The 14,237-nt window shown below is 36.5% G+C and overlaps 1 protein-coding gene across 1 annotated transcript in view; it reads left to right on the top strand.

Annotated features, from left to right (window-relative positions):
• N (neurogenic locus Notch protein) overlaps positions 1–13,955 on the top strand; it is a 99,350-nt gene extending 85,395 nt beyond the window's left edge. The window contains exons 7-10 of the mRNA XM_075303164.1: positions 471–6,417; positions 6,476–6,719; positions 6,788–7,267; positions 7,339–13,955. Of these exons, the coding sequence (XP_075159279.1) occupies positions 471–6,417; positions 6,476–6,719; positions 6,788–7,267; positions 7,339–7,679 (7,012 nt within the window). The 3' untranslated portion in view covers positions 7,680–13,955. The remainder of the gene's footprint in view (positions 1–470; positions 6,418–6,475; positions 6,720–6,787; positions 7,268–7,338) is intronic.
• The last annotated feature ends 282 nt before the right edge of the window (positions 13,956–14,237 follow it).

Genomic DNA, 14,237 nt, shown 5'->3' with positions numbered 1-14,237 from the left:
AAATTTTTTTAACGATTTTTAAAATGCAAGTGCCGATTATGACGATTTTTTCGGGAAAAAGTGACGATATTTCTTGAAATTTTATTGCCCTTTAAAATGTATTGACTCAAAATTACACTGAAATAAGTTATTTCTTTTAACATGAACGAAATTTTAGACAAAGTTTTCGTTAGTCCTTAAAAATATTCTTTAAAAGCAAATAAAAAGATGTTTAAATCTCTTATAATAAAGTCCAAAAAAATTAGTTTATAACGAACATTTTTTGTAAGAAAATGAAAATTTTTCTTTTGTCTAAAATTTTGTTGCGGAGAAAAATATTGTTTTTTATTTGTGTACCAAGAGCTTTTCATTGAGATATAAATATGGCTTTCATGTTACGAAAGGTAAAATGTTTTCCCAGTGTATGTTATTAAATTCCTTAAAACCCCGTTACTTATAAAAATATTCAAACTATTTTTTTGTTTGTCTAGGCCATCTGTTTGTCAAAATGGGGCAACGTGTACCAACTCTCTAGGATCTTATTCTTGTATATGTGTAAACGGTTGGACTGGCCCGGATTGTAGTGAAAATATTGACGATTGCGTTGCAGCTGCTTGTTTCTATGGTGCGACTTGTATTGATGGTGTTGGCTCATTCTATTGCCGTTGTACACCGGGTAAAACTGGATTACTTTGTCATTTGGATGATGCTTGTACCTCGAATCCTTGTCATTCTGATGCAATTTGTGATACCAGTCCCATCAATGGTTCCTACACATGTTCGTGTGCCACCGGCTATAAGGGTGTGGATTGTTCCGAGGATATTGATGAATGTGATCAGGGATCTCCGTGTGAACATAATGGAGTTTGTGTCAATACTCCTGGGTCGTTCCGTTGTAATTGTTCGCAAGGTTTTACTGGACCACGCTGTGAGACAAATATCAATGAATGCGAGTCGCATCCTTGTCAGAATGAAGGCAGTTGTTTGGATGACCCTGGTACCTTCCGTTGCGTCTGCATGCCTGGATTTACCGGAACACAATGTGAAATTGATATCGATGAATGCCAATCGAATCCCTGTTTGAACGGCGGAACTTGTCGTGACATGATCAATGGCTTTAAATGTTCGTGTGCCATGGGTTTCACCGGTTCTAGATGTCAAATCAATATCGATGATTGCCAATCACAACCTTGTCGCAATGGCGGTATATGTCATGACTCCATAGCCGGTTATACATGTGAATGTCATCCCGGTTATACTGGTCTCTCATGTGAGGTCAATATAAATGATTGCGACTCGAATCCTTGTCATCGTGGCAAATGTATTGATGGTGATAATCGTTTCACGTGTGTTTGTGATCCCGGATTCACGGGATACCTCTGCCAGACGCAAATTAACGAATGCGAATCGAATCCTTGCCAGTATGGTGGACATTGTGACGATCGTGTGGGCTCTTATGTGTGTCATTGTTTACCCGGTACCTCGGGAAAGGATTGCGAAATAAATGTCAACGAATGTCACAGTAATCCCTGTAATAATGGCGCCACCTGTATAGACGGCATAAACAAGTATACTTGCCAATGTGTGCCCGGATTCACAGGTGTCCACTGTGAAATAAATATCAATGAATGTGCATCCAATCCTTGTGCTAACAACGGAGTTTGTATGGATTTGGTTAATGGCTATAAATGCGAATGTCCTCGTGGATTTTACGATTCCCGATGCCTGAGTGATGTGAATGAATGTGCCTCGAATCCTTGTATTAATGGAGGTCGTTGTGAAGATGGCATCAATGAGTTCATTTGTCTTTGCCCTCCAGGTTATGGAGGCAAACGTTGTGAAATCGATATAGATGAATGCTCCTCGAACCCATGTCAGCATGGAGGTTTTTGTGTGGACGAGCTGAATGCCTTCAAATGTCAATGCATGCCCGGATACACTGGCCTTAAGTGTGAAACCAATATTGATGATTGTATTAATAATCCATGTGCCAATGGCGGAACTTGTATCGATAAGGTAAACGGCTACAAATGTGTATGCAAAGTACCTTACACTGGAGTGGACTGTGAGTCCAAACTGGATCCATGTGCAACAAATCGCTGTAGGAATGATGCGAAATGTACACCTTCACCAAATTTCTTGGACTTTTCCTGCACCTGTAAATTAGGCTATACTGGAAGATATTGCGATGAGGACATAGACGAGTGTAAACTATCGACGCCTTGTCGAAATGGTGCAACATGCCACAATGTTCCCGGTTCATATCGTTGTTTATGTGCTAAGGGTTATGAAGGACATGATTGTGCCATTAACACCGATGACTGTGCCATGTTCCCTTGTCAAAATGGAGGAACTTGCCTCGATGGAATTGGAGATTACTCGTGCTTGTGTGTCGATGGTTTCGATGGCAAACACTGTGAAACCGATATTAACGAATGTTTGAGTTCGCCCTGTCAAAATGGGGCCACTTGTAGACAATATGTGAATTCATACACCTGCACCTGTCCTTTGGGATTTTCCGGTATCAATTGTCAGACTAACGACGAAGATTGTACGGAGAGTTCTTGCATGAATGGCGGTACTTGCATAGATGGAATCAATAGCTACAACTGCTCCTGTTTGCCCGGCTACACTGGCTCGAATTGCCAATACAAAATCAATAAATGTGATTCCCAGCCCTGCCAAAATGGGGCCACTTGTCATGAGAATGGAGAAGAGTACACATGTCATTGCTCCTTTGGCTATACTGGCAAACAATGCACCGACTATGTTGACTGGTGTACCAAATCGCCATGTGAGAATGGAGCTACCTGTACTCAAATAAAAAATCAATTTATCTGCAGATGTGCTCCCGGTTGGACTGGAAAGTTGTGCGATGTTGAGATGGTTTCGTGCAGTGATGCTGCGATTCGTAAAGGTGTCTCTTTGGAACAGCTGTGCAACAATGGTACTTGTAAGGAACATGGAAACATCCATAGGTGTCATTGCAAGCAAGGATATACGGGAAGCTATTGCCAGCAAGAAATCAATGAATGTGAATCTCAACCCTGTATAAATGGCGGAACATGTCGTGATTTAATTGGCTCTTATGCTTGTGTTTGCCGCAAGGGATTCCAAGGTCAAAATTGTGAACTAAACATTGATGATTGTTCACCAAATCCTTGCCAAAATGGAGGTACATGCCACGACTTGGTTAACACCTTTAGCTGTTCTTGCCCTCCAGGCACAGCTGGTTTGATATGCGAAGTCAATGAAAACGATTGCAAACGTGGTTCATGTCACAATAATGGCACATGTATTGATCGTGTGGGTAGTTTCGAATGTGTTTGCCCTCCTGGTTTTGTGGGATCTCGTTGTGAAGGCGATATCAATGAATGTTTATCAAATCCTTGCTCGAATGCCGGTACCTTGGACTGTGTCCAATTGGTCAATAATTATCATTGCAACTGTAAGCCTGGTTATATGGGAAGACATTGTGAGAATAAAGTTGACTTTTGTGCCAACTCTCCTTGCCAAAATGGTGGTATATGCTCACCCAAGCAAGGAGGCCACCATTGTTTGTGCACCGAAGGCTTCTATGGGAAAAATTGTGAATTCTCTGGCCATGATTGTGATTCGAATCCCTGCCAAGCTGGCACCTGTGTAATTGATGATGGCGGCGGCTATCGTTGCGAATGTCCCCGAGGAACTGATGGAAGACACTGCGAACGCGACACCATGGATGAGTGTACCCCGAATCCTTGTCTACAAGGCGCTGCTTGCGATAATCTCCTGGGAGATTTTGTCTGTTTCTGCCCTGCCAAATGGACTGGCAAACGTTGCGAAAGTTATGATCCAAATTACCCTGGTTGGGTATTGGATCCTTCACGAGGAGCTCTCAACAAATACGCCAAAGACTTGGAATACCAAAGGGAAATGTGTGTAAAGCGGGGATGTGATCAGAAAAAGGGCAATCATGTGTGCGATCAAGAGTGCAACACATATGCCTGTAACTTCGATGGGAATGACTGCTCCTTGGGCATTAACCCTTGGATAAACTGCACAGCAACGATTCAATGTTGGCAAGTCTTCATGGATGGCAAATGCAATGAGGAGTGTAACAATGCCGCATGCCTCTACGATGGTCTTGATTGCAAGAAGAAACTACAACCCTGTAATCCTATTTATGACGCCTATTGCTCCAAACATTATGCCAATGGATTGTGCGACTATGGTTGTAACAATGCCGAGTGTAATTGGGACGGTTTAGATTGCGAGAACGAAGCCGAACCTCCAAATCTAGCCGATGGCGCAATCTCTGTTGTGGTGTTGATGGATTTGAAAGAGTTCCGGGAACAACAAGTGGTCTTCTTACGAGAAATGGGTCACCACCTAAGAACCACAGTGAGAATTAAGAAAGATCCTTTGGGCAATGACATGATCATATCGTGGAAAGGTACCCAACCCATCAATGATATTCAAAACACCGAATTTGGTCGCAAGAATAAAATCCTCTTCACTGAGCGTAGAGAGAAGGGAATTCAAGTCTACTTGGAGATTGACAATAGAAAATGCACTGAATGTTTCTATCGAGCAGCTGAGGCAGCAGAATTTCTGGCCGCATCTGCATCGAAATATACCCTATCCTCCAAGTTCCCCATCTACAGTGTTCGTGGTGTGCAAAATCCCGGGGAGGATATTATGGAGACTCCAACTAATGTGAAATATGTAACGCTTGGTATAATTCTGGTGGTGTTGGCTTTTGCTCTATTCGGCGTTTTGGTGACAACACAACGCAAGAGGGCAGCAGGTATTACCTGGTTCCCTGAAGGCTTCCGAACACCAACAATCAATCCACAACGTAGACGTCGCGATCCCACTGGACAAGAAATGCGCAACCTCAATAAGAATCCTTCTATGGCTTGCATGAGTAATGATGTCAACATGAACTCTGGTCATATGGGCCATGCACCACAATGGTCAGATGATGAATCGGATATGCCTCAGCCGAAACGTCTACGTAACGATCATGGTGGCTATGCTAGTGATCACACTATGGTTACCGATTATGAGGAAGCCGATACACGCGTTTGGTCACAAGCTCATCTCGATGTGGCCGATGTTCGTTCATCGATTATGACTCCTCCGGCTCATCAAGATGGTAAACATGATGTGGATGTCCGAGGGCCTTGTGGCATGACCCCATTAATGGTAGCTGCTGTTCGTGGTGGCGGTATTGACAATGGTGAAGATATCGATAATACGGACGATACTACAGCCCAGGTCATTTCGGATCTTTTGGCTCAGGGAGCGGAACTTAATGCGACAATGGATAAGACTGGTGAGACATCGCTACACTTGGCTGCTCGTTATGCTCGGGCTGATGCTGCAAAACGCTTATTAGATGCTGGAGCTGATGCCAACTGCCAGGACAATACTGGACGTACTCCACTTCATGCAGCTGTGGCAGCCGATGCTATGGGTGTCTTTCAAATTCTTTTACGTAATCGAGCTACAAATTTGAATGCACGCATGCATGATGGCACAACACCACTGATTTTGGCTGCCCGTCTGGCAATTGAGGGCATGGTTGAAGATTTGATAACCGCTGATGCGGATATCAATGCTGCTGATAATTCTGGCAAAACTGCCCTACATTGGGCAGCTGCTGTCAATAACACCGAGGCTGTCAACATTCTACTCATGCACCATGCCAACCGTGACGCTCAAGATGACAAAGATGAAACACCCCTCTTCCTGGCGGCCCGTGAAGGCAGTTATGAAGCTTGCAAAGCCCTATTGGATAACTTTGCCAATCGTGAGATTACCGATCACATGGATCGATTACCACGCGATGTGGCATCAGAACGTTTACACCACGACATTGTGCGCTTGTTGGATGAGCATGTGCCGAGGTCACCACAAATGATAGCCATGGCACCCCAAACAATTATTGCATCACCTCCACCCGGAAGTCAACCTCAAATGATTACTCAGCCTACTGTGATTGCAGCCGGTAAAACTTCGAAGGCTGCACAAAACAAGGCCGCAAAGAAGGCCAAACTGTTGGAGGGCAGTCCGGATGGACTACTCGACAATGGGGGTAGCTTACGTCGAAAACCGAGTTCAAAAAAGGGTTTAGGCCAGCCGGCGTCAAAAAAGGGAAACAACAGCAGCGGCAACCTTATGGCCTCACAGTTGCTGAATGGGCTGGCTGGTGGCCCGACGGGGCAAGGCCCAGGTTCAGTGGAGAACCATCAGCAGCAATTGCTGGATGCAGCTCTCAGTTCAGTGGACTCACCACCGCCGACAGCCTTAACAAATCAACCGAGTCCCTACGATGCAACGTCAATGTACTCGAACGCAATGAACGGCGGCGGGGGATCAACCAATCATCACAACGATCTGCTGGGGAGCAACAACGTGAAACACCCGCCGAGTTATGAGGATTGCGTAAAGGTATGTTACTCAGCCGCCAGTGAATTTTAGTACGTTTTATTAAATGCTTTATTTGCAGAATGCCCAGTCCATGCAATCTTTAATACCCCAACAAAGCCATGATATGATCAAAATGGAAAACTATGGCTATTCAATGGGTTCGCCGTTTCATCAGGAGCTAATGAATTCCAATCAAAACGGTAATAATGGTTTAAATGGTAACCTAGGTGGTCATGAACAAGGACTTAGTCCACCCTATTCCAATCAATCGCCTCCTCATTCAGTTCAATCGAATATGGCATTATCACCACATGCCTATTTGGGTAAGTTCAGCGAGAGAGAGACCTTCAGTGGGCCTAGAAACTAATTTGATTGTTTTTTTTTTTTATAGGATCTCCTTCACCTGCCAAATCACGTCCCAGTTTGCCTACATCACCCACCCATATGCAGGCAATGAGACATGCCACACAACAAAAACAGTTTTGTGGCAATAATTTGAATACCCTGCTTGGTGGTGGTAATGGTGGTGTAGGAAGCGGTGCTTCCACACTGCAATCACAAAATTCACCAAACAGCATGAGTTTTCAAACACCCAGCAGTCAAAATTCGCCAGTTAGTTTGGGCATTATTTCGCCAACTGGTAGTGATATGGGTATAATGATGGCATCCCAACAACAACAGCAGCAACAGCAGCAGCAACAACAGCAAATGCAGCAACAGCAAAATAAGAATAGTGCAATATTACAATCTATGCAACAGCAACAACAACAGCAGCAGCAACAACAAATGGGTGGTAATAATAGTAATAATGGAGGTGGAATGGATTTCAGTTCAGCAGGCTTGGACTTGAATAGTTTTTGTGGATCACCGGGTAAGTTGAAATTATGGGAAGGGGAAACTTTAAATGAAATTTTTAAAAATGTGTGTTTTGCGTCTTTGCAGAGTCATTTCATTCGGGCCAAATGAATCCACCATCCATACAAAGCTCAATGTCAGCCTCATCACCATCGACAGCTAATATGTTGTCGCCATCATCACAACACAATCAGGCCTTCTATCAGTACCTGACGCCGCCCAGTCAACATTCGGGCAGCCATACACCCCAGCATATGGTACAAACGCTGGATAGCTATCCAACGCCTTCCCCAGAATCACCAGGCCATTGGTCCAGTTCATCACCCCGTTCCGATTGGTCAGAGGGTGTACAATCACCAGGTGCCAATAATTTGTATATATCGGGTGGCCATCAGGCCAACAAAGGATCCGAGGCCATTTACATTTGACAATGAAAGTAACGAGGGAGTTATCGTCCAGTTTACTCTCTTATCTCATACTGCCGCCGCCGCCACCTCCCCTCCCCACACTAATTTACAAGACGCGAAAGTAGGGAGGCTATTTGGGGGCATAAGTAAAGTGTCATCATCATCATCATCATCATGGTTTGTTTGGTGATGCCTTAAATGCTAAATGCAAAGAGACTTATTTTAATTTTAGGTAAATATTTAAAATGAAAAACAAAAACCCCCCACACATTAAATAAATTAATGGAACCCATAGATTTAGTTTCTAGCCTAGGTTGCAAATAAGTTAAATATGGTTCTGGAGCTCTGTTTCAAAAACAGAGTTTTCAACCGCATTAAGATAAACGAAAACAAGCCATAATTTGTAAGCTTAACAAATTGCACAACACACAAACACGAGATCGAAAGGACGTAAGAGAAAGACAACAACCATTAATGTAAACTCTAAAACACAAAACAAATCAGCTTAACACAATGAAACTCATTTGAGAATCTCTTAGAAAAACAAAAAAAAAAAAACATATAAACAAAAGATCAAAAAAATTAATCTTACCTCCCTCCGTTTTGTGAGAATCTCAAAGAAAAAAGAGAGAGACCATCATCTTCCCATCATAGTTTTGGGTTTGTGCGGTCCCATACCATATTCTTCGTTATGTTTAGCACTTAATGTGAAAAAAAAATTGTATAAAAAATCTTCAATTCGAATATTAAGCTTTAACAAACTACCCTTAAACAAACTGTAGAAGACAAATTCGTTTTTAAATTAGAATTATCAAGAGACTTCAGTATTTACTCATGCAATTGAAGAGACGATATTTAAAATAAATGTGCTTAACTTTATTCAAATCAGAGTTAATAAAACAAAATGCAAAAGAAATTCAAATTAATTTGTCATAAACCAACCATAGAAAAAAAACCGGCAACCAAGTTGTTTTTCGAATTGAAAATATTATTCAATCATTTATTTTTGATTTTTATACATAAAATTGAGTAAAAAAGAAGCAAAGTGTAATCCAAATTGAAACAAAGTGATTATTATATTTTGTCAATTAATATGAATAATGGTAATTATTTTAATCTGACAGTGGACCTTTTTAGAACCTTCAGTAACAAAAACAAAAAATTCAGATATTTTCTACCCGACATCTAATTTGGAACTTTAAGAACCCCAAATAGGGTATGTGCATTCCAACCGTTAAATATTCCCAAAATCTAATCTGAGAGTGGAGCTTTTTAGGACCATTAGACCTTAACCATGTCAGTAACAAAAACAAAACATTCAGATATTTTCTATCCGACATCTAATTTGGAACTTTAAGAAACCCAAATAGGGTTTGTGCATTCCAACCGTTAAATATTCTCAAAATCTACCAAGTATTATCTCAATACATATGTATTTTATATAGTCCTTATATTATTTTCTGTTTTATTTCAATTCAACAATTTGGGCAATTGGTATTAAAAAAATTCAACAACAAATTTTCTAGTTTTCTTGAACATTTTTTTTTCTATTGTCTTCTAATAAATTTATTTATGTGTAATGTGCTAAATATTGTGTACAAACGGTTTACAAAATTTCCTTAAATTATTTTAAAATTGGTTCCATTCCATTTTCGAAGTTGGCAACATTGTTTTTTAATTCCAAACACACTCAAAGAAAGATGGAGCTAGAGGAAAAAATCTGAATAAGTAAAACACGGATTATTTTTCGTAACATAAAAAAATTGTTGCTGTAAGAACAGAGAATCTGTTGAAAATAAAAAAGCAATAACTATATGCTGCTAAAATTAATTAATGAAAAAAATGTGTAACTCCACAATCAAAAATAGTCTGCTGAATATCTATTGAAAATATTTTTTTTTTCGATTGTCTTTTAATAAATTTATTTATGTGTAATGTGCTAAATATTGTGCATAAACGGCTTACAAATTTTTCGTAAATTATTGTAGAATTGATAAAAAAAATGGTTCCATTTTCGAAGTTGGCAAACAACCACACTCAAAGAAAGATGTGAGCAACAGGAAAAATTCGGAATAAGCAAAACACGGATTGTGTTTCGTAACATCATAGTCTGCTGCAAAAGCAGATAATCTGCTGAAAATAAGAATTAGTCACTTTAATGAAAAAATGTTTGACTCGACTATCGAAAATAGTCTGCTGCAAAATCGGCTGAAACTCCACCACCACATTCCAGTAGAAATTAGTTTGTTATTTAAATATTTCAACAAACGTTTGTTTGTTACTGTAGGTAGCATCGAAAGAACAAAAACAGCTGTTTCCAGAGTTCTATATTACTGAAATTTTTTTTAGTGTAAGCTCGTTAAAAAAATAACAGGCATTTTTGCTAGTTCAGCATAGACTTTCACCTTTTCGGTAGAATAGTCGGCAGTAAAGGCAGAAAAAAGAAGTAAAAATTAATTAATGAAAAAATTTTTGACTCCACTATCGAAAATAGTCTGTTTAAAAAACTGCTGAAACTCCATCACCACATTCTAGAACAGTAGAAATAATTTTGTTATTCAAATTTTGCAGCAAATATTTGTTTGTTACTGTAGGTAGCATTGAAAGAACAAAAACAGCTGTTTCCAAAGTCCTATATTACTGAATTTTTTTAGTGTAATCTCTTTAAAAAAATAACAAAATTTGTTGCTATTTCAGCATAGACTTTCACCTTTTCGGTAGAATAGTCTGCTGCAAAGGCAGAAAATCTGCTAAAAATAAGTAAAAATTAATTAATGAAAAAATGTTTGACTCCACTAACGAAAATAGTATGTTTCAAAATCTGCTGAAACTCCATCACCACATTCTAGAATAGTGGAAATAATTTTGTTATTCAAATTTTGCAGCAAATATTTGTTTGTTACTGTAGGTAGCATCGAAAGAACAAATACAGCTGTTTCCAGAGTCCTATATTACTGAATTTTTTTAGTGTAATCTCCTTAAAAAAATAACAAAATTTGTTGCTATTTCAGCATAGACTTTCACCTTTTCTGTAGAATAGTCTGCTGCAAAGGCAGAAAATCTGCTAAAAATAAGTAAAAATTAATTAATGAAAAAATGTTTGACTCCACTAACGAAAATAGTATGTTTCAAAATCTGCTGAAACTCCATCACCACATTCTAGAATAGTGGAAATAATTTTGTTATTCAAAATTTGCAGCAAATATTTGTTTGTTACTGTAGGTAGCATCGAAAGAACAAATACAGCTGTTTCCAGAGTCCTATATTACTGAAACATTTTTTTCCTGTATTCTCTTTAAAAAAATAATAATAAAATTTGTTGCTATTTCAGCATAGACTTTCACCTTTTCGGTAGAATAGCCTGCTGCAAAGGCAGAAAATCTGCTAAAAATAAGTAAAAATTAATTAAAGAAAAAATGTTTGACTCCACTATCGAAAATAGTCTGCTGAAACTCCACCACCACATTCCAGAACAGTAGAAATTATTTTGTTATTAAAATTTTGCAGCAAACATTTGTTTGTTACTGTAGGTAACATCGAAAGAACAAAAACAGCTGTTTCCACAGTCCTATATTACTGAATTTTTTTTAATTTTCAGAGTCCTATATTACTGAATTTTTTTAGTTTAATCTCTTAAAAAAATAACAGACATGTTTGCTATTTCATCAAAGATTTCACTTTTTCAGTTTGTTTGCCGTTTTTCTTTCTTCGAGTGAAGGGTAGAAGGACAACTTTTCTCTTCGATCGATTTTTTTATTTTAAAAAAATAATATATTATTTTACAAAAATAATAGTTATAATATTAAAGGAAAATTACATATTTCCCTTTTTCAAAAGTACACTCATAAAAAAAGTCTGCTAAAAATAGCAGTCGATGTCTGCTGTTATATTTTTTTACTTCCTAATGAACAAAAATTTATAAAATTTTTAGGTTATAAAATTTTCCCCAAAGCATATTTAAGAACCAAAAGTAGTTTTTGGTATATTTTTGCACTGTAATATACTTAACATTTTGTTTGTTGTTATGCCTCAATTCGATAAATATTCAGATTTTTGGTCAAATACTATAGATATTCATAAAATATTGTTTTAATTATGTTAGGATAGCTCCTAAGATGATATTTTAATTTGTTTTAACCAAAATAAAAAATGTTTTAGTGTAATACAGCTTAAAAAATAGCAGAAAATGTTTGCTATTTCAGCAAACAATGACTGCTGTCCCTCTTTCAGCAGACTTTCTGCTGTTTTTGCAAACTTTTATGCTGTGCCTACTAACAAATTTCTTAAAAAAAAGGCAGAAAATGTTTGCTATTTCAGCAAACAATGACTGCTGTCCCTCTTTCAGCAGACTTTCTGCTGTTTTTGCAGACTTTTATGCTGTGCCTACTAACAAATTTCTTTGGGTGTATCCATTACAAATCTTTGAATTAATTGGCTTTTAATTTTTTTTAGCAAATGTGATACGACAAAAATTTACTTTTGGAAATCTTGTTTTTATAAAACCCCCACTTTTTAACTAAAATGACTATTTAATAAAGATAAACTTTGTTCGGGGTTTCTACCTCTAAATTATTTCTTTATCAGAGTTGCCACAACGAAATTTTATTTTGGGCCAACATTTTTTTTTTTCAATATCAGACCAAAGGCCAAAGGACCAATTTTCAAATTCCCATGAAAAAAACGTGCACTTTTTTTATAAAAGAAAGTAAAACAGAAAAATTAATGTAGTTTGAGTTAGAACTAAAAAAGTTAAAATTCTATATGGGAAATTTTTATCAATTTCGTGAAAATGGACCAAATTTCACTTAGTCCGACTCGCACCAAAATTATTTTTTTTTTTGACCAATGGCAACACGTCTATCAAATAAATTTACATTTAAAAGTTAGGTTTAATGTTTAATTTAAACCTAAGTTGTTAGATTGAAATCCACTACCAGGATAGTTTCCAAAATTAAAATAAAGAGCTAGAAAAACTGCAAATCTTAACTATTCAGCAGAGCCAAATTGAGTTTAGTTTGGAGAATATATCAATAATAATTGCATTGTTTCAATTTAGAATACACTTCTGGTACTTTGTAAAAAAAAAACAAAAAAAAAAAAATCCGAACTGCTTGTGTAAATGCTGAAGACTCCATTCCCCGATATCCAACCCAACTTATTTTATGATAGATAAGCTTTTAGATTTTTTTGTTTAAATTAATTTTAAACTAAGCTAACTAAATTGTTTTCTAATTATTGAGTTTTAATTATTGTATGTAAGTATGTATTACAATATATATATAGATATGTGTGTGTAATACAAAGCCTAATGAATATACAAAACAAAAAGGACAAAACTGAAAACTATTGCTTCCAATTATTACCAAGAGGTATGCATGCATATGCATGCATACCCACTTAGAACAAACAAAGCCAGTTATAAAGAAAATAAGATAAACATAAAATAATGGTAAAATCCTAATTGCATATTTTATTAGATATTTACAAACACGTACATATACATATATTTAAATATTTTTATTTTTAAATATATATTTTTTTTGTATAAAGTATCTCAAAAAATAAAAACAAACCCTAGTTTATAAGTTTAGTGAGTATAGTAGAACTGTAACGAAGTAAAACGAAAAGAAAGCCTTTTATTTGTAATTTTTGTGTTGTATATTGTAAAATTGTAGTTTTTGTTTTTTTATTTTTATTTTGTATTTGGATTTCTCCATAACATAATTAAATGAAGAATACCCAAAAACCCCCAACACTCCAACTTTACTTCAAACTTCCCCCACCCACTTCAGTCCTCTATAGAAACCTATAATTTAAGTCCTAAAATTTATATAGAGTATATAAATAATAATTATTTTTAATTAATATTTAATTGATTATTATCATCTCTGTAGAAATTAAGTTATTTACCATATGCATACAATATTTTAAAACAAAACAAATTTGTATTTCGCCCGTAAAACTTTTATGCCCACCACCACCACGCCACACAAAAAAACAAAAACAATCAATATTTATGTCTTTTGAAATTTATTTAATATTTTGTCGAAAAACTCAATGTTTCTCGCCCATTTATGTATGATCATGATGTCGTTAATATTTGTAAAATTTTTAAATGTGTTTCCCCGCCCCTTTCTCTTTCACACTGTCTCCTTTTCGTTTTTTGCTTTATTATTCTTATTTTATACATATACATTTTTTTATACATATATACAATTTAAAGAAGGACAGTATATGACCTCTATACTGTAAAATAAACAAAATACAATATTATAATTGTTAAAACAAAAAAATATATATCTCGTTGGTTTTATTTCATAGGTATTTTAAGTAAGGAATATAATTTATTCAGGCTATACTTAGAAAGAGTAGAAACAGAAAGAAAAAACAATAATAACAAAAAAATTATTACATCAGTTTTTGTCAAAATTTTATTTCTATAGAAAATTTTATCAAAATTTTATTTCTATAGAAAATTTTGTCAAAATTTTATTTCTATACAAAATTTCGCAAACATTTTATTTCTATAGAAAAATTTTTTTTTTCTATAAAAAATTTTGTCAAAATTTTATTTCTATA

This window comes from Haematobia irritans, chromosome 3, assembly GCF_050003625.1.
Source record: "Haematobia irritans isolate KBUSLIRL chromosome 3, ASM5000362v1, whole genome shotgun sequence".
Taxonomy (NCBI): Eukaryota; Metazoa; Arthropoda; class Insecta; order Diptera; family Muscidae; genus Haematobia; species Haematobia irritans.
This window is presented reverse-complemented; position numbering and strand designations above follow the sequence as displayed.